Source organism: Pelodiscus sinensis, chromosome 28 (genome assembly GCF_052426305.1).
Source record: "Pelodiscus sinensis isolate ZL-2025 chromosome 28, ASM5242630v1, whole genome shotgun sequence".
NCBI lineage: Eukaryota > Metazoa > Chordata > Testudines > Trionychidae > Pelodiscus > Pelodiscus sinensis.
In genome coordinates, this window is record NC_143079.1 from 13604147 (window position 1) to 13624977 (window position 20831).

General features: G+C 51.4%; 1 protein-coding gene across 5 annotated transcripts in view; it reads left to right on the plus strand.

Annotated features, from left to right (window-relative positions):
• The window catches only part of ELMOD3 (ELMO domain containing 3), a 29853-nt gene extending 20498 nt beyond the window's left edge, over positions 1-9355 (plus strand). For all 5 annotated transcript variants that reach the window (XM_075910951.2, XM_075910952.2, XM_075910954.2 and 2 more), the window contains 3 exons: positions 1274-1350; positions 3883-4010; positions 5839-9355. In XM_075910951.2, the coding sequence (XP_075767066.2) occupies positions 1274-1350; positions 3883-4010; positions 5839-6071 (438 nt within the window). In that variant the 3' untranslated portion in view covers positions 6072-9355. The remainder of the gene's footprint in view (positions 1-1273; positions 1351-3882; positions 4011-5838) is intronic.
• Positions 9356-20831: the final 11476 nt, after the last annotated feature.

Sequence of the window (20831 nt, forward strand, 5' to 3'; positions counted from 1 at the left end):
TCGATCAGCCCCTTCCCTTTCCATGTGATGGAAAACAGTCCCATTCCAGACACATCCTGTTTTCCTGGCACAACCAAATGCTGACCTTATTTTAAGTTAGGACAAGAGAAAACTGCTTACCAAATGTGGTGGTCCTTGCTCTTACTGCTTAGCTGGAGTTCTTGAACAAACGGACCTTGCAGATGGACAGATGGACAGACTCTCAGACAAACACGCTCTAAAATAGATGTGTAGATTATTTATTAAACCTCAAGGAATCCTGCTTTTCGATTGGCTGTTAGGAAGACTCTTTCAAATCCCAGATTCCCTGCTTTGTATAGTTACTGACTGAGTGTGCTATTTTCCCACAGCCCTGTTCGACATTGGCTACTTGCACCTTGACCAAATCTGACGAGAGCAATTCCACAACCTCCCTTAGCCAAACTCAAGGCCCAGTAGCCCAACCTCGCTTAACACTTTCCCCATGTGGGCCAACAATATCCTGCACTTGTTTTACACTCCTTGCTTATTTTGCTTTGCTGAGGGAGAAGGTGTTTTAGTCAGAGATGGGCCCAAACCCCAGGTCAGTTTGATCACGGGCTCTTTAATCAAGCAGGCATAGCAATAACCAGACCCAATGCCTGGAAACTGAAGCTAAATAAAATCAGATTGGAAATGAGCTAATTTTTAACAGGGAGGGTAACTGACCATTGGGACAATTTACTCAGGGGCTGTTGCGGATTCTCCATCAGTGGCAATTTTGAAATCAGGGCTGAATGTTTTCCTAAAAGCTCTGATTGGGGAATGATGGGGGAAATTCTATGGCCTGTGTTACGCAGAGACCGGACTAGAAGACCACAATGGTCCCTTCTGGTCTGGGAATCTATTAATCTAGATCCAGACTTGGTATGTTCCTAATGGGAATGGGTGAATGGGAATGTGGGTTCAATAATTGGAACCAAACTCAGGGTCAGGGCTAATTGGGTTTAGCCCAAGGGAAAGAGAGGTTTCAGCTGCAAACTCTGAGCCAGCTCTGTCTGCATTTGTTTATATCATTGTACTGTAGTGCCTAGGAGCCCGAGTCATGGATCAGGGCCCCTCTGTATAGATGCCGTACAAACAGAACAAAAAGACCCCTCCGCATCCCAAGAATGTACAATATTCAGGGTTTGGATCTGGGCCCGTCTCTCATTATAACAGAGACCTGAGCAAGGGCGTTGTCCAGGTATTGGAGGGACCAGGGGCGTTATTCGTGAGAACGGGTGGAGTTGATTTAATTCTATGTCTTTTCCAGAATTTCCCTTTCTGTGTGATGTCTGTGAATCTCACTCGCATCGTGATCCAGGCCCTGAGGGAAGAACGTCTTTCGAGGTGAGTTCACAGCCCAATGTGGCCCTAAAGCCATGTGTATAACGTCCATGCTGCCCTACCGAAGGCTCCATGTTCCCCTGTGCCAGGGGATCGTGTTACCATTTGGTTTCGACATGCTGCTTTGTAGCGCTGAGCTGAAAACGTGTCCACATGTAGAGAGGAAGGAGTGTATGGATCCACTCTTGAGCTGGGTAGCAGAGCTAATAATGGAGCACAGCGGGAAGGCTGAGCTGTTTACTGCCTACTTTGCTCTTCATTGAAAAGGTTAATAGTTGACCAGATACTTAACACAATGAATATTACCCACACGGGGGAAGGGACACATGCCACAACAGGAAAAGAATGGATTAGAAATGAATTTGTTGTGTTCTAGTTATCAGTGGCTGTTGAAATTCGTCCTAAGGTATATATAATACTAGCTGAAGGCCACAGAACCATTAGCGATTATCTTGGAGAACTTTTGGCGAATGGGTGAGGTCTCAGAGGCTCGGAGAAGAGCAAACATACACTTTGTCTGTACTAACTCCTCCACCATCGATATAATGTATGTGATTTCAGCTACGCAAATCGTGGCTGAAGTTAACAAAACTTACCACGGTGTCTTGCATGCAGTAAGATCAGTGGGGGCTACTCTTCCATCCACACCAGCTACTCTTCTCGTCCTGGTGTCAACGGGAGAGTGCTCAGAGATCGATTTATCACACCTAAGCAGACAGGATAAATCGATGGCCGGTGGATCGATCGCTGCAGCGTGGATTGCCAGTACGGTGGAGACAAACGTATAGTACCTGTTTTTTAGAAAGGGAAACAAAATGAACTTATAGATCCGTCAGCCTAACTTCGATAGCTGGAAAGATACTGGAACAAATAATCGCTTACGCATCTTGAGGATTACAGGGTTTTAAGGAGTAGCTAGCATGGATTTGTTAAGAACAAATAATGCCAAACCAACCTGATTTCCTCCTTTGACAGGGTTACTGGCTTGGTGGATAGCGGCGAAGCAGCAGATGCGATATATCTTGATTTTTAGTAGGCTTTTGACATTGTCCTACCTGACACTCACTCATACACAGACTAGGGAATATGGTCTAATGAAATCGCCATAAGGAGGGGGCAACACTGGTTGAAAATCGGAGTAATTATTAATGGTTCACAATCAGACCGGGAGGACACATACTGGAGTCCCGCATCGCTCACTCCTGAGTCCTACGCTAGTCAACATTTGAATTAATGACTTAGCTCAGGGATGGGCACCCATGAGTAATGGATGAGCCGCATGGGTGGTCCTCCTTCGCCTCAGTGGGCTGCAGCAGCCTCCAGCCCATTGGGGTCCCACCTGCAGCTCCCCCACCTACTCCTCTCCCCCTCACGCCTCTCGTACATGGGGCTCTGGAGCCCCTCACTTCCCTACTCCTCCCCCTCCCTCCCATGAGAACAGACTTCAGGAGACAAATCGCTTGATCATTGGCTTCGGTCCACCCTCTATGGGGCACCTGGTGCTGGCCACTGTCAGCAGACAGGATACTGGGCTAGATGGACCTTTGGTCTGACCCAGTAGGGCCATTCTTATGTTCTTATGTTCTATATTTGGGGCTGTTATAAAAAGCACTGTGATGAATTGTTCTCCATGTCCACCCAAGGTGGGAGGAAAATATAACAGGCTTAATCTTCAGCAAGGGAGATTTAGGGTCGATGTTGGGAAACACTTCCTAAGGGTAGTTAAGGCTGGAATTAGGTTACCAAAGTCTGTAGAATCCCCCTCCTTGGAGGTTTTTAAGTACAGGCGGGACGGACACCTGTGCGGGATGGTCTAGGTACCTTTCCTCTTGTGGCGGGATGAGCTAGCTGACCTCTCGAGGAGCCTTTCCATGGGAGCACACCTTGCAGCGTTCGAAATTCACTGGAAAGGAAAGGAACCTGGGCATCGTTGTGCACAAGCCAGTAGACAGCCGTGGTCCGTGTACGGTTGTGGTGCCCCGAGTTACAGCGGCTAATGTCAGCAAGAAGAGGGAGGGGAGACCAAATCTCCCATTTCACGGCTTACGCCAGTGTCTGGTAGAGATCGGGGGAGGCCTAGATTGGGGGCATGTCATCTCCCACCTGCTGTTGCACAGTTCTTACCCTTTCCTCTGTGGCATCTGGTGTTGCCGTGGTCTGTGCCAGGAAACGGGGCCAGATGGAAACTTTGGGTCTGAGCCAGCCTGGCAGTCCCTGTGGTACTGAAAATGTGAGGCTGAAAATTAAGCAGCATCCCAGCATGGCACCTTCTGCTGGAAAGGTAACAGTTAGTTGAAGGTCTAAAGAGTTCTCAAGGGGTTATAGCAGGAAGTGCCAGGCTGCCTCCATCACAGCTGTCCTAGCTGCCGTACCAGCTGGCATTCAGGAAGAAACCTCCGACTGGCGTAAACCCCTTTGTCAGGTGGATCTCTACGAGGTGTTTCTGTAGCGCTTGCCCCGCCGAGTCTGGGTTTGGGTTGGTTGGGGTGGGAAGGCAGAGGTGGAGATAAGCATTGGCGTCCCTGTCTCTTGCAGAGAGTGTAACCGCAGACAGCAGGTCATTGCGGTGCTGAACGATTTGTACGTGGCCACGTTTCTCCGCCTCTTCGTCGTCTGGAGGACACAACAGAAAACAATTTCTGACTCGGGCTTCGTTCTGAAAGGTGCGTTTCCCTGCCGCTTTTCTAAGCAAGGGGCAACAAGTTGAATGTCTGCAGCACAAACCCTGCTTGTTCCATGCACTGTTCACAAGAGCCTGTCTTGGTGCAGAGGAAGGAGGACCTTAAGTTGCCTGTCTTGACATTATAATAGTTGCTTACATGATGTTCAATCCTCTAGGTCCAGGGTAGTTGGGCTTTGAAAGACTGTACCTGAGGTAACTGAGATTTTAATAGCCCCTTGGGGTTGTCTGTAGCTCCATTTAATCACCTCTGAGTCTGTGCTGTAATTGCAGCGCCTGCTCTTTAGGGACAGGGCATTTCACGAATGTGGTTTGGAAAACCCAGTGTTTGTTCTGGAGGGAATGGGTGAGGCTAGAACTTCACTGCACCCTAGATAGAGAAGGCTCTTTGCATGTGACATGATTGCAAAATATGGAGGTTGGCTGCTGGCTGCAGGGGAAGAGTTAAGGGCCGCTGGAGGGAAAGATGCATGTGGGGAGAGCAGACGTTCTCTATTTTAGGCGTGTTCGCTCCTTCCCTTGCTTATGTGGCTTGCTGCCAAGTGTGTGTGCAACGTACGTGTTTCACACTACATTGTAAGCCAGGCTGGCAGCGAGTGGCCTCTCATTGAGGTAGTTTAACACTTTCCACCCTCAGCCCTGGTTTTCATTTGGTTAAGGCTTTGCCAAGCTTGAACCATTTGGGCTGAAATTTTCCAAGCCTGGTCTCTGCCTCGGGCTGACATTCGACGGTTTCTGAGAACACGACGAATATTTGTGAGGGGTTCGGATATTACAGGGGGAAATTAGCAATCGTGCAGGGTTGGCATGGTGTGTACCAAATAGCCACCCATTCACTGAGGGAGGCCAGGGGCCAGTGGAAGAAATAGTAGGTGATCGTCTCTTTAAAGATTGTATCACAATGCATTTACAAAATGAAGAGGCTGAATTAAGGTACCATTGGGCAACCTTAATTCAACCCTTTAACTTTTCTGTGCTTGATTTTATAACCTTAATAACCATCCTTAAACAGATTTGAAGGTAATTATATGTGTTAGTTGTAGAACTGGACGATCAATGCTATTTTCTTTCTATAAACACCAAACTAGAGAAACAGCAGGATTATTTCCCCCGGGAGCAAAAAAATAGAGAGAGGGTAAAACCTGCCTGAGAAGCGGACAGATGGATGTGCGTGTTAGGGCTGAAAAAGCATCTTTAAAAAGTAAAGCTCTGGCCACCACGAAACCCTCCATCTCTACCCCGGTGGTCTGGGCTTTCCCATCTCTTCGGATCAGCTGGGTGTACTCATTTGGTTTCAGGGTGAAACCCCCGAGCTTGGACAATGGGGGAATGTTTTTTCCGAAGGCAGTTTTGGTGGCTTTGTCACTACAAGTTCCAGCCCTTCCTAACTAGGGGTAACCAGTTACTGGGTAAGCATCACCCTTAATGAGCGATGCTTGCTGGGTAATGGGTAACAATACCCAGAGAGCAGCCCCTTGCCTACAGCCTGCCATGGGTGGAGGATTGCTCCAGCCCTGCTGGACTCCTGGGTGGGGCTGCTGCTTTGCCAAAAGCAGCTGGACTGGAGCAGCCCCTGCCTGCTCCCGGTTAACGAATGAAATGGGATTTTGCATCCCTATTCATTGTGCTCTGTCCTGAGTGCGAAGCACGTGCCCCAGAAACTCTGGGCCAAACTCTAGGGATAAAGCTTAAATATATATCAGAGGAGTGTTACCCCAGAAAACATGTGGGACTCAGACTGCCCCTCCTTCCATCCCAGGGTCATGTTCTTTCCTGTTGATACTAGATTTATCCTCCCTCCCGCTTTGCAGAACTGGAGGCATTTGCCAAAAGGAAACCGAAACAGCTTCTGAGAGATTTGGGGATGTACATGAGCGGGAGAGCTGTGCCAGTAACAGATGGTGGTTTGCCGCACCCTTCTCCCTTCTCTGGCGTACACGGTCCCGACCTCCACTCGGCCCTCGGCGACAGCAGCAAAGAGATAAGCTTCACGGGCGTGTGCGACGCGCAGGTTGAGATGGAAGGAGAGGCCCGGCTGATCTGAAACCGAGGCAGCACCACCGTCTGGGCAGTCTTAAACCGCACTGATACACACCCCTGTTGGCAGGGCTTATTAGTGGCTGCTAGTCCCCTGCCAGCCTGTTCACAGCCGCTTGTGAAAGGTTGCGAGGTCTGAGGGATGCTTCTTGCAGATCAGACCAGCTCGCCCAGGCATCGTGGGGAATGCCAGCGGAAGTTGGCGGAGTTTGCAGGGGTCGAGGTCTCCACCTGCTTCGTTGCAGATGCTGTAATGGGTGGTAGCAAACCGTCCCCGTCCGGAGTGGGCTGCTGCCCTGAATCCGCTGAAATGTGGATTGAGCAGGGGGCCCTGGTACATGCTGAAAACGAAAAGCTGCTTCAGTTCTCAGGGGTTCGAGTTCCCTAGAGGCACTAAGAATCCCGAGCCGAGCGCTGCGGGCGAAGAAGCAAACTGCAGGCCCCAATTCCCTTCCGCTAGGACTCCCCGCGGGGCAGTGAGCAGGCGTGTAGTAGATGCAGAGCTAGCGAGGGGGTGGTTTTGTTCCAGTCATCAGGCTCTCTGGGCCCAGAGTCTCCGATGAGCGCACGCCCCAAGAACGTAGCTCATGGTTTGTAGGGGAGCAGCAACCTTACGCGCCGCGCCGACTGTGCTGGAATCAGGATCTGCCTGCCTGGCACGTCTGTGCTCCCGTTGCTGTACTGTCTGAGCACCTCACCACATTTAACAGACTTGGGCTCCGGGCCCTGCCGGGCCGGGCAGTGCTGTTAACCATATCTTATGATGGGGCCTGAGACGCAGAGAGGCTTGTGACATGGCCAGGGTCACACAGGAAGTCTGTGGCAGAGCAGAAGCTGGAACCCAGGCTCCCTAGGGTGTTGTCCCAGTCACTACACAGTAAGGTCTGGCAGCACGTGCCGGTGAGACCTTCACACCGTGATGCGCTGTCTAATGTAGCGGCTGAGAAGTTCAATCCTCCGTGGCTTGGGCTTTCCTACTCCAGTTAATGGCATTCTCACCACCCCTGCTTCTAATTCTCTCTCTCCTCCCAGTAACGAGGGACCTGCCTCCCTGAGACTCTGAGCAGGAAGGATCTTCTGGAGTAGGGCACACGAGAGCATGAGGGAGACAGGCCAGCATGGCCACTGGCTAGAAATGTGAGCACTTCTGACTCCAGAGCAAAGTGCAGGTGAGAGGCGGCTCTTCAGGCACATGGCATCCACCTGGAGCGCTGCCAGTGGGAATTGTGGCCCACCAGGATACGTCTCCACTGCACTGTATGCCTGGGTCTGTGGCTGGGTTTTTCCAAGCCTGCCCTTGAGCGTCCACACTGCATTGTAAACCTGCGTTTACAGGGCTGGGCCTGTCTCACAACCCTGCTGGGTGGCGCAGACCTTCTGGCTTGGGTCTGTGGCTTGACCTGTGTCCACACTGCACAGTGGCGGTGAGACTTGGGTTCTGACCCCCCACCTGGGGCCTGCTGACCTGTGTGCGGACAGGCACCGCAGTCAGAGCCTGGCTTAGCGTGCGGGGTGGCCACACCCTGGGGTATACGCCACAATAAAACATCCGCGCCTGGCCCGTGTCAGCCCGTTCGGCGGCAGGGTTGTAAAATTGCCATGTGGACATTTGGGTTTGGACTCCAGCCCAGGCCTGCGCGTCTACACTGCCAGTGCATAAGCACCACAGCCCTACCCCGCAGCCCCAGCCAGCTGACGTGGGCCAGGCGTGGGTGTTTATTGCAGTGTAGACAGACCCTGAGAGGGTAAGGCAGGAAGGGGCAGCGTCACACGAATGCTTTGACTTTACTGTCCCTAAACTACTTCTGTACTCGGTTATAGTGGCCTGCAGGAGTAATAAAAGCTTATTGGCTGCCTGGAGCCTTCCCCGCCCCCGCCCCCGCACAGGCACTGCATAGGACAGCTAAGGGTTATTCAGGCCCTCTTCACGCCAGCATGGGGGGTGAGCTGGGGCAGGGAGAGCAGACCCCATAGGCGGCCCTGGGGGGCACATGGGTGCTGCATCCCTAGCGCCGGAGTTGCAGAAGATTCCCACTCAGATGGGTTTGAATGATTGACGGAGAACAGAGTTTTCACCTTTGTACGTGTCCCCTCCCAAAGATGGTTGCTCCAGAAAAACGCCCACGTTGCCAGCTCTTGTGAGTCATGTGACCTTTGGTGTTTCCCTTCCGCTGATCTGCTCCTAGGTGCTTTTGAAAACCCCACGAGGTTCCTCACCTGCCTGGACCTTTAGGTGCCTCAACACCTGTGAAAAGTCAGGCCCAGGAGACTGGCCCAGTGTTTCATGGGAGCCCGGGGCTTTGCTGTGATCACAGCCTCTCAGCACCCATGTGGGGAGATGGTTTCTGTGAGTAGGCGGCTCTTTAATCTAGACACAGGCATGACAAGATCCAGGGGCTGCAGGTACGTTTCAAATTGGAAATGAATGTAATTTCTTAGGGCTGGATTAAGTACAGTGGGGACGGTTACATGGATAACTAACCAGAGGAACAGCTTCCCAGGGACTCTCAGGCCGGAGGGGCTTCCTAAGAGTTCTGGGGTGCAGTTCAGGGTGATGGAGGCACATTGCTGAGGGCCTCGCCCAGGGACGGGGGAGAGCTCTATGTCCGCACTGCTCCATATGCCCAGATGATCTCTGCGTAGTCTCTGCAGCCAGCAGTAGCTTTCCTTTATAGCCCAGGAGCCTGCCTTCCCCTCCTCCCCAGCCCCGCGGGCAGCAGCTTATGGGCATGCTGTGCTGCAGAAGTTCTTCCCTGAACCCGCCCCAGCTGCAATTCTACCACGAGTCAGCAGTGGGGGGCAGAATAGCCCCTTTTGCTGCAGTCACTGGCTCTCCTACCTGGCCTTATATCCATAGGTCTGGGACCAGGCCAGTTAGCCTGAGCAGCAGATTGGAGCAGATGCCTGTGGCAGCCCAGGCCGGGGGATAAAGCGGCGCAGTCCTTGTGATCCTGCGGGGCGCAGGGCGTTTCCTTAGGGAATGTGTCTCCTGAGTAGCAGAGTGAGACGTTTGTTGTCATAGTTGCCTGGGGCTTCGTGGAATCCAGTGTGTGTCTACGCTTTGCTGCTGCCTTTCCGGCTGAACCTTGGGCCTCTTTGGCGTAGAACGTAGGCCTGTGGTCTCAGGTCTTCGGCTCAGAGATTCCCCCCCCACCTCCGCAGTGCGGCACGTCTGGATACGCACTGTAAATACGGGTCTCAGTGGTAAGCAGCCCCGGCCGTCGCTCCCAGAGCCGTGGACGCTACCTGGAAGTGGGTAGGCGCTTGACAATAAACGGCTGGCGTACCGTTTCCTCGTCTCTGTGTTTCCTGAGGGCAGGCTCGGCCTCCGTGGACGTGCCCGCTCCGCTCACGCGGCCTGAAAAGAGAATGGCCCTCTGCCGCCAACAAGCATCGCGTCGGCAGGAAAACGAAAGGGGAACCCCTGCGAGCTCTGTCGCCCGGAGGAGGTAATGGCCACAGCAGCTAATGGTGCAGAGATCTGGGACTGACCATCAGCTTGGCACCGTAGGTCCTGACCCCCGCCCCGATTTATCTCATTTCCTGCGCTGGCGGTCAGTGCTGTGTGGCGCAGGCCTGCGGCGCAGGCAGGCACCACCCAGGGAAATGGCTTTGCGCCACCTTTGCCCACCCGTCTGGTGCTGGACTGCCCGGGGTGCGGCGCCAGGAACACGTGCACAAATCCAACCAATGGGGGCGATGTAGCCCGGACACCCCACTCACCCTGTCACCATTCCCCTCAGCCTCGACAATTTGTATAGGAGAGAAGGCTTACCCGGCGTTGCCTGGGCCCCTCAGGGCAGGAAGCTGGCAGTGTCAGAGCAGGGCCTTGGGGGTATCGGGGGAAGGGTGGGGGAGGGCTAAGAGCGAGGGTTGGGGGGGTCCCATCTGCCAGGGACTTTTTCTCTCCCCCCCCCCCCCACATCGTGGCCAAGGGTTTGGAAGAGGGCGAAAGGTTTGGGGCAGGGGGCTACTAACCCAGTGTGCTGGCAGGCAAGATGGCGGAGCCCCAGCCCTGATGGCTACTCCCTTGGTGATGCGGCTGCCCCTGCAGGACAGCTGTCCCCCGCACTCACTGCCCCCAGTGACCACTCTCTCCGTCACATCCCTCTGAGCAGCCCCTCCCTTTCCGTGTTGTGGAAAACAATCCCATTCCGGGGCTTCCCGTTGTCCTGGCACAACCAAACCCCGACCTGGCTTTAAGCTAGGATCCGAGGACGCTGCCTTCCAGGCTTGGTTGTCCTCACTCTTACGGTTTAGGAGGAGTTCTTGAACAGACTCCCAGACAAGGGGGTTTGATAAGCACGAGGTGCTGGCCCCAGGGAAGAATTAGGCCCAGAGGAGCCGCTTCTCAAGTTACGACCGCCTCCACTCATCACCAAAGCGGTCGTAAATGAGGATCTGCGCTTACGAACAGCGCGGCTGTGTTTCTGAACATTCTCTTTCCCATCAGCAGAAGAGTGTCTGTATCCGATAGTTGAAAAGGGAACTTCAATAATTAATAGAAGGTAGCAGGCTGAGAGCCTTGGAGACTGAAATCCTCGGTGCCTTCCCAGAACTGGGTAGCACGGGCAGCAGACGTGCAAATCAGGATTGATCGTGTTCCCAGAGGACATAGAGGCCCCAGCTTGTTGTGCTCGTCAGTGATACTCAGAACTCAGTAATTCAGGAGCCAAATTAACGATCAGCGTTCTCCAAAAGAGCTAGTCATGTGAATTCGTTGTTTCACTTACTATAGATAAATTCTCACAGCAAAACGACTGACCAGGTAGTACAAAAGACAGGAGGGTATTTTATCAACAACAGTTGGTTAATAACGTAGCACAAGTATCCTGATTGGTTAATCACTTAAGTTAGTGGTCACACAGCGTTTTAATATCTCGTGCTGCGAAGAGCCGCAAGAGAGACGTTAGTCTGTGTAAGACTCGGCTAGGGGCTGTGCCCACGCTTAGTAAGAGACCATTCCCGCCCTAAGGAGCTGAAAATCTAAATAGGCAAGACATAGAATTCCAGGGCTGGACGAGACCTCAGGAGCCATCGAGTCCAGCCCCTTGCCCAAAGCAGGACCAACCCCAACTCAATCAACCCAGCCAGGGCTTTGTCAAGATGAGACTTAAGACCCTCTAGGGATGGAGATTCCACCCCCGCCCTAGGGAACCCATCCCAGCGCTTCACCTCTTTCCTAGGGAAATTGTTTTTCCTAATATCCCACCTGGACCTCCTCCAATTCAACTTGAGACCATTGCTCCTTCTGCCATCTGTCATTACTGAGAACAGCCTCTCTCCATCCTCTTTGGAGTCGTCCTTCAGGGAGCTGAAGGCTGCTATCAAAACACTTCTCTTCTGCTGACTAAACAAGCCTAAATCCCTCAGCCCTTCCTCAGAAGTCATATGCTCCAGCCCCCGAATCATTTTTGTTGCCCTCCGCTGGACCCTCTCCAATGCATCCACATCCTTTCTATAATGGGGACCCCAGAATTGGTCATCTGAGTCCAGCAAACTAGAATGTACCCAGGATCTGCAGCAGAGAAAGCCCTTGTGAGCGTGTTGTGGCACTAGTGACCGAGTTTGTGGAGATCGTGGCTCCCCAGCCAACGGTCCTAATCACTGGGCTACTGGCTGTCCAGGGCTGGAGGCGTCTCTCTCGTTTCTAAAGATCTTAGGTTCATTCCACTGTGGAATGGGAAACCTTTTCAGAATCGCAAGAACTTTCACAAGTTGGGTAACGAGTTTCCTGTACAGATGTAGGGAAACGGGCTCTTTTGGAAGATTTCTTGGGGAACACGGAAAGAATTCCTGTGGTACAGATGTCCGAACCTCAGTTAAAGCTCCGTGCTAAGCAAGCATGAGGGCGCACACACAGACATAGGCAGGGAAGTCTCGGCCCGGTGCTCCCGCAGTAGTGACATGCACAGGTGGAAATCATAAGCAAAGCGATTGTACAAAATCGTGTAGCAAATCAGGACTCAGAGGCCTCCCCGGCCATGCAGAATTTCGGGGAGTTAGAGGAAGTAGCATCCTTTCCTCCTTGGGGCTGTGATCAGGTGTGGCTGGGGATGCTGTTTCTGTCCCAGGCCTGTTGGGTGACCCCAGGTAAGTCACTTCCCCTCAGAATCTCAGTTTCCCAACCGCAGTGATTCTTTCCTTTGGGAAGCACTTTGAGATCGAAAGAGGCAAAGTGCTGGATAAAAGCTGGGTCATAGGCTGGCCACTCCAGCATCCTGCCACAGCTCCATCCATCCAGCCGGGGCCTGCCCACGGTCACCACACGGGCTCCAGTGTGTGGGGAAGGAGCCAGTTTCTTGTCCCAAAGAAGACACTAGAAAAACCCTGCTCGGAGAACCCCACTGCGAGAACCAGCTCGCTCCAAAGGGTTCTTCCCTCGTGGCCTGGCCACATGGTGTCGCCCTAAGCTCACAAACAGCTGCCTCGGTGAAGATGCGCCTGAAACACCTCCCCGCTCTTATAACACAGACGCTAGTCCCCTGCCCTCGCAAACTGCTGGAAGTCCGTTGCCTCTCAGAAGCAAGCTCTCCCTTCCAGGGCACGTCCGGCGAGATCTCCCTGTTGTATGGAGTGTGCTTATTTGCTGGAGATCCCTGGATTTAGCTTGTTCACACAGAATGGACGTGAAGCTCCTTGAATCCACTTCCATACCCCTAAAGGGTCCCAATCCCGTCATGCTGACTCAACGCCTGTTCCTTTACAGCGGGACTACTCAATTTTGGAAGCCCCGGAGGCCACAGTGATACTCACAGCACATGCTGAGGGCTGCAACTGAAATGTGGTTGTATATACATGCAAATATATGCAAATAGCTTCTTTCACACAATGCCCCAGCGCTCCTGGCACCTCCTCCCTGGGGACTAGAAATGCCGACACCCTGGACCCTTCTGTTCCAGGCTGCCCGGCCGCTTGCGTCTTTCAATGCTCACCCTGCTTGAGAGATGCCTCGCCGTTGTGTAGCGTGCTTCTAGTGAAGGCCACATTCAAAGGATCTCACCCCTGCATAAACTCAAACTACGCCGCAGGCCACAAACAAACGGGCTGCGTGTTGAGTAGCCCTGCTTTCTAGGATATTCAGGGAAGGTTTCCCAGTTTTCCAAGAGCCCTGCTGGAGGGCAGAGCCTGGGAAGGAGGGAAAGCGAGATGAGGCCCGAGAGGTGGCCGTGGCTGGAAGCTGGAGGTGTGGGGCTGGGGAAAGCAATAGTTGAAAACACCTAAGGTGCGAGGGTAAAGAGCTTCCCGCTAGGGGCGGCATGATGTGCTTCTGTTCAGTAAGCCAGGGAATTCCACTCTCAGGAAGTGTTTGACGAGAGGACTCTGGTGGAAGGAACACAGCCCGGCTTCACGCTCGCTGCTCTTCTACCTGGGCACAAGGCAAGAGCCTAGGGATGTGGAATCAGAGGGGAAGAATGTTGCAAATCAAGCAGACTATTCCTAGCGCTATACCAGATTTCTGTCCCCACGCAGACACACACAGGGCTGCATTTAGCCATTGGACGGTCCGTTTTAGATCACAATAGGAAACCTATGAAATTGCAACAGGGTGAAGGAAGAGAAAAGCAAATGAAGAGCACAGAGGCTGCTGTATGCGCCAGCCGTGTCTGGAGATGGCAACAGGAGGGACCCGTATACAATCCAAGAAGTGCTCCAAAAGCTTTTCCAGCCCACAGAAAATGTCAGCTACGGGAAAGATCTTTTCAACAAGTGTAATCAGGAAACTGGAGTAACAATAGATGAGTATATCGCTGTACTACGCCGAATGGCTGACTCATGTGATTATTGACTTTCACAAGATGAACTAACTCGTGATAGGTTAGCGATGAGGACGAAAGACGCAGGAGTTTGCATGAGAGTGCTCAGAGAGCCCACGCTAATGCTACCAAAAGCTGTAGATGTGCAAAGCTAGTGAACCAGCTCCACTCCAAATGCAGTGTGTATGTGGAGCAGGCAGAGAGAATTCACCCACCAGCACAACGAGCGCATGAAAACATAAGGGAAAATATCCCAACCTCCACGCAAACGCAAATGCACAGATGCAAAGCAGAGAAGATACAATGCAAAGGAAGATCTATGGGGAGAAACATGATGCTTTGGGGTGACATGCAAGAATTGTGGCAAGAGAAATCATTATGGCAAATCACAGTAGACCAGAAGAGACTGCAATGCACCATATCAGGGCAGCAAGCGGTGACTCAGGGGGATATTTGGCATGTATGTGACATTCATGAGGCACACACAGCAAACACACGTTTGTAAAGCTCAGACAAACCTCCAGCACACAGACAAAGGCAGTGGCATATGAGCTGGAAACCGAATGCTCGCGAGACAGTGGAGTATCAGCGAACGTGGGAGGCTACAACAACTTCCTCGGCATTATGCAAAGCAGAAGGTGAATGTGGAACCAAGCAAAGGCGAATGCGAATGGTCTGGTGGCCCAAGCTGACTACTACTAGGACAATTAGTTATGAATGGCATACCACCAGTTACCTCTCATTCCTGTCTTCCAGCCCAGTGCGCGTCCTTTCCCTATTCGCCTGCCAAATCCCTGGGGTTCTACTGCACCAACTGGCATGGCTAAGCAATGACCCGTATTAGCCTTCCTCCAGGTCACAGGTGTCTGGCTGGGGCAGGGGTCATGTTCAGCCAGGGGCCACACTGGGGTAGATGGATTACATGGGAGCTGCAGACAGTGGCAGGGAATATGGGATAGGAACTTGTGGGTGCCCAGGTAAGGTCAGGCCATGTCTGACAGGTGATGCGTGGGCGTGAAGGAAGTGAGGGGGCGACAGCCGTAGTCTGGGACAGGCTCTGGGTCTCACTTGAGAGAGACGCAGCCAACCCAAAAGGTGTTAGTTTATCAATTAAAGAGTTTTTATCAATGAAAAAGTTAACAGTAGTTCCAGGGGCTCCTCCCCCCCGTTTGCTTCAATTTCTCCTTTAGCTTGGCACATGTCGCTGCATGACAGACCCACACGAACGAGAGGACCCTGCTGGCATGCGGGGGAGCTGCACTGTGGACCTGCCGCAGAGAACGCACCCCCAAAAGACCTCTCCCGGTTGTAGGCATCCCGACACGATTGTTGTCTGGCAGCTGAGAGGCTGTGGAGTTGTCCAAGTCCCACGAAAGACACAGAGCCAGGTTCAGCTTTGTGTCTCAGGTGTAAATCTGAAGTGACTCTGCTGACGTCAGGGCCGTTACTCTGGAGAGAGAGGGGGCTTGGGAAGTGTTGGTTGGTTTGATTTATTTTAGATCCAAGGGAAACCAGGACACTCCAGGGAAACGTAACCTCTTTCTTATTAATTGCAAGCTTTAAGCAGTTAAACATAGTTGTTTAAGTTTTACAAGCCTTAAAAAAAACGACGATTATTCTAAAGCAATTATAACAGCACAGAGCAATGCAAAAGCAATTAATAGAAAATCTACTCTAATACAGCAATAAAGCCTAGTTCACTTACGCTTCACCCGCATGCTACCTACAGTACCTGGCAGGAGGGCGTGGTTCCTTTTCTTCCCACGCAATGGAACGCCACGTACTGGATCGCCGCTGTGAAGGGCCTGTTTACGTCTAGTTACATTGAGCAGGACGTGTGAGACAGTCCTGCCCGTTCCCGCCATCGATTGTTCTTACTAAGCCCATTTTATAGCAAAGGGAGACTTGGTGGTTCTAATACTCTTCACCAATTGATGACGTGTTGTGTAGGATACGTAACATGCCCAATGCCCTATTTGGAGTACATCCTACTCAGGATGTTGCTCTGTGCGTAGTTGACAGTTGTCTGGCTGCATCTGTACATTGTGCTTATCAGAATTACAAGGTTCTTGGTTGCAGTACAAGGTTGCTTGTCGTGTGTTCTTGGTGTGGTTTCGCTGTGCCACGCTTAATCTGCATTGCTGTTCAAAGCAGTCCTGCTTTGCAAAGCTTGTCTGCGTGCTATGTGCACCAGACTTGAGACCGGCCTGGGTTTGGCTCGTTAGGGATCCGCACTGCGTACGAGGCAGACACAGCCATTTATTGTCCAGGCTCCCCTACGGGAAACCCCTGGCATCCTTGGTAAGCGTTTGGATGGACCAAACAAGCTGCCCTTCCCCTGGACTGGATTGCAGACCTGGCTGTAGGTTTGCGGTAGCCCCTGCTGGGCTTGCAGGCAGAGCCGGGGGGAGCTTCCCAGCCCTTTATATCAGGTGATGCTGCTACGGGAACCCAGGAGGCATCAGGAGTTGACAGTGTTGTTTGTTTCCTAGACAAAGAACTTCCCAAATTCTCCTCTGCTAGAAGCTCCAGACCCTCATTCTCGGAGTGTCCCTGGCAGTGGTGGGCGGATACAGGGTCTCCTCTCTGCTCCATCCCCCGCTGTCTGTGACTAGGGAGCGGGGTCATTCCCATGGGGCTGCAGCAATCTTGTCTACACAGCAGTGTTATTTCGGACTTGCTGACGTTATTCTGAAATAACTTAGCCTGCGCCTACACGGCAGGCCGTTAGTTCAACTGCTGTAACCCTCACTGTATGCGGAGCCAGAGGAGTGGGAGGAGGAGCACTCTGCCTCCGGCTTCCTGCTGTGCAGACAGCTCCAAAAGCAGAGAATCTTTTTTGACTTCAGCTACGCAACTTCAGCTTTAGCCCTGCTGTGTAGACGTGCCCTCTGTGCGTTGCCTTGGGAACAGTGGCAGCACAGTCAGCTCCATCGGGCATCTGTAGGGGCGTATTCAGCCCTCTGGCTGGTGCAGATACAGCCCCTGGCTAGGTCAGTGCAGGCTGGTGGAAGTCCAGATGGTGGCTTCTTCCTGTCCCACAGTCCTTTCAGCTGGCGTGCGCTGCCGGGAGGGATTTAAGACTTGGCGTCTTCAGGAAACCGTCTTGCCCCAGGAAATTCAAGGCCTGTCGCTTCAGGGGCATCTAGGCAGACGAGCACCGCTCACCACGGCCTCCTTTGGGAGGGACCTGCCTGCACCCCACAAGCGCGCTCCTCCCTTCCTTCAGCTCCATCTGCCTGGCATCATGGAGCAGGGAAGAGCTGCCCACTCCTGGAACTGGACATGTTGCTGCCCCTCCCCTGGGAGCAGAGGAGGAGAGCTCTGCCCTGTCCACAGCCTCGGGCAAGAGACAATTGAGAGAGGGAGTCCTGACCAGATGGTAGCCAAGCAGTTTGGTTACATGTGACTGTGTCTGTAACTTGGGCCGTGTCCAGACTCAGGGGTTTTTTCGGGAAAAGTAGCCTTTTCCCGAAAAAACTTCCCCTGCATCCAGACTCAAGCCGCGTTCTTTCGAAATTATTTCGAAAGAACGCGGCTTTTCTTTCGATGGCGGTAAACCTCATTTCACGAGGAAGAACGCCTTCTTTCGAAAGTTCCTCTTTCGAAAGAAGGCGTTCTTCAATGTAAAGAGGCCGTCTTTGAAAGAGAGCATCCAGACTCGCTGGGTGCTCTCTTTCGAAAAAGCGGATTTCTCTTTTGAAAGATCCGCCTGCAGTCTAGACGCGATCTTTCGAAAGAGGCTCTTTCGAAAGAAGCCTGCAGTCTGGACATAGCCTTGGAGATTGGCCTTACCTTCATCACTGCCCCTTCCCCAACGGTCACCTCCCATTTCCTTCTTCCAACGCAACGCATAATCCCTGTGCTTCTGCCTCACCCATCTTCTGCGGGCTTCCTTCCTCCACCAATTGCTTGTGCTTCTCCCCTGCCTATTTTTATAGGTAAGGCAAGCAATTAAATAAATCAGTTCCCTTCTCCACGTCAGTCATGAGCTCATTTGACGTCAGCTCGTGCAGTGAAAGCCAAGTGTTGATGAGATTCCGTAGGAATTTTGATCCGTTTTATTGCTCAAAATAGAATTTTAAAAGAAAATGGGAAATTAAAGCCGCAAGAGCCGCAGTGCTTTTATGACGCGGTAATACAATTGCGAAGACTGAATGTAACACAAAATGTTAACACTTCTCAAGAAGGAAAGATCCGGTCATTGCAAACTGCTCTTATTCCTAGAATCTAATCACACGGTGGTGAAATTACCACCAAATTTAACCCCGGACTAAACTTTATCCTGTGGCTGAATGAGTCCCATAATAGTCAAATTACACTTAGGCTACAGATTCTAAATACAGATCCTTCTCTTGGCAAGCTGGTTAGGCACTATTCAACTAGCAACTGCCTAGGTTACACATCCCTCGAGATATATTCCAGTCAGCCAATTGTGGGACCGTGTAGCACACACAACAGTAAAAGTAAAATTACTGGCAGAAGGTTTAGTCACTTAATTAGAGAAAGGTATCAAGTTAATTTAAAATGGCCTTCTCCAGCCATGAAAATAAACCAGAGACCAAAACTTCAGCTGCTATATATTTTAGAGAGTTTGTCTGTCTGTGTGGCTGTTCAAGAACTCTAAAACAGTAAGAGCAGGGACCACTACATTCTGTATACAAGTTCCTCTTATAAGTTAAAGCAACAGGAGGGGTTGGTTACGCCAGGAAAAAGGGATGTTCCTGGAACGGGATTGCTTCTCGGAAAACCATACAGAAAATAGACAGAATCACCCAATCAAGCACAGCCTTCAAAATTGACATCACTGAGCAAATGTTGAGAGACTGAACCAAGATGAACCGGCAATAGGCTTGCTTGTCAATACGCCTTACAGAAAAGGGATAAAACCGAGACGTTTGGAGGAGTGCTGTGTTTTGGCCCCGCTAAATCAATGCTTAAGGTTTGAAAACTAGAACAAAATGTTATTGCAAACCGCATTGACTTGAGCCCTTTTTTGTTAAAACCTAGCAGATGAGAATGGTTTAGAGGGATGAAGAAAAAAATACAGTTGATGGACTTTCCATTTAAAAAAATGAACTAAAAACAATTAAATGGAAAAATGTTAAGAATCTCTTTTTAAGACACCCAAAATAAAAATTAACTTAATAAAAATAACTGTAGTTTTGAAAAACACAATCATTTAAATAAAGCATGTACATTTTCCTTTTGTTTTAAAAAAATGAGTTAAGGACTCTCGCAATGCTGAGTAAATATGCTAGTCCTAAATACATTTAAAACCACACGTACTTAACTAAGGGCTGCTGATGGTTTACATTTATTTGGATACGTCTTATATGAGATCTGGAATCCTCGTGTGAACTGGCTACAAATACTTAAAGAACTGTGGCAAAGCTCAACAATAGTTACTCCGTTCACGCTTTAAGGAACATACGTTCACGCTTTAAGGAACTTGTCACTTTCTAGTGCTCACAAAACACGTGTCTAGCTATACTGGTTCCTTTAGCTATTAAGCAGACAGCTTTTCTTTGAGCTATCTTTGTAATGCACTTCTTATTAGAATCATGCTCTCCTGAACCAGCATAGCAAGTGATTGTCTCAGCGTGTTTCAATCACTGTGACTTAATATTATTTCTAGACATTTACTGTCAAACTTTTTTTTGCTAGCAAATGATAAATGCATTTTATCCTGAGAACATGCACGGCATGTAGAATGCATATTTTAATACAAAGTCCTCGGCGGGGTGGGAGCCGTCTCCTTGGCTCCTTTTGTGAGTCTCCATCTGCAGGGTGGAAGTCCTTTCTCTCAGTCTCCATTTTTTACTCTGATCTTGGGCAGTTTTCCCTTCTTTGAAGCTTTAAGACTCAAGCCGCACAAAGCCCGGACACGAATTAGCTGTTTTCTTGTCACTGGACGTCGTAGTGGAGCTGGAGAGAACTAATGAAACAGCAGGGCACAATTTCTGCTCTTTCCCTGCTAGATTTTCCTTTCCAGCGTGCCATTAAAGGAAAGGAGGAGGTATGAGGAGCCCAGATGCCAGGGGGATGGGCACAGAGAGAGAGAGAGAGATGGGCTTCATCTGTAAAATGTGAGACTGTTTCTCACTCCTCAGGGGTAAGAGGGCCCAGAGACTTCAATCTCACAATTGACATGCGCCGGCTCTGAACTGTGGGTTATAGAGATGACGCGTCCAGGTGCATGGGGCTTGCAGGGAGCATCAACAACGCTCTCGGTTAGTACCTGCCCACCCGTCTTGACGACTGCCCGGCCCCTTTCTAGCAGGAATCATCCATAACAAAGCGGCTGGACGAGGATTCTCATGCTGTGTCTTTCCCCTGTTTACCCCCCACCCCTGCCATGGGCTGCCTGGCCCCTCCCGTTCTGCCTTGCCGTGTTTGATTTCCTCATGGCGTCTGTTCCGAGTCCCTCCCAGCGCCTCTGGCACTGGGCACAGCCCATGAGCATGATCTGAACTCCTGCCCCTAAGGCCTGGGCTCCCGGCCTCGTCTGTGAAGGCCTCGGGGAGGGGAGTAGATATTCAGGAGAATGATCGGCCGTTTGGCTCTGGGAAGAGCTAGGAACAGGCGTCCTTCCTCGAATCGCCACCGTCCATGGAACTAACCCCGTGTTCCCTGTGAGCTGGGCGCTTGGGCGGCCTCCCAGGAGAGATTCCAGTGCTGCCCGGCTGATAAGCAGAGCACCCACAGCTAGGTTTTGTGTTTCTGCTGGTGGTGCACATTTGTACATGCCTTGGTGCATATAAAATTTATTCTGCATGTACCTGCCAGTGAGCAAATTTGGACCTGGGACCTCTGGAGCTTAGTGAAGGAGCCTCTACAGCGGACCTGGGCAAAATATGGCCCGTGGGCCAGATCTGGCCTGCCAAGCCCCCAGATCCGGCCCACGGAAGCAGCAGGGACCCCCAGGCAGGCTCCCCAGTTTGCCCCGCAGTCCCATGCGCCCAGCAGAAATGCAGCTGCAGGGCTCCTGGCGGGGAGGGGTGAAGTTT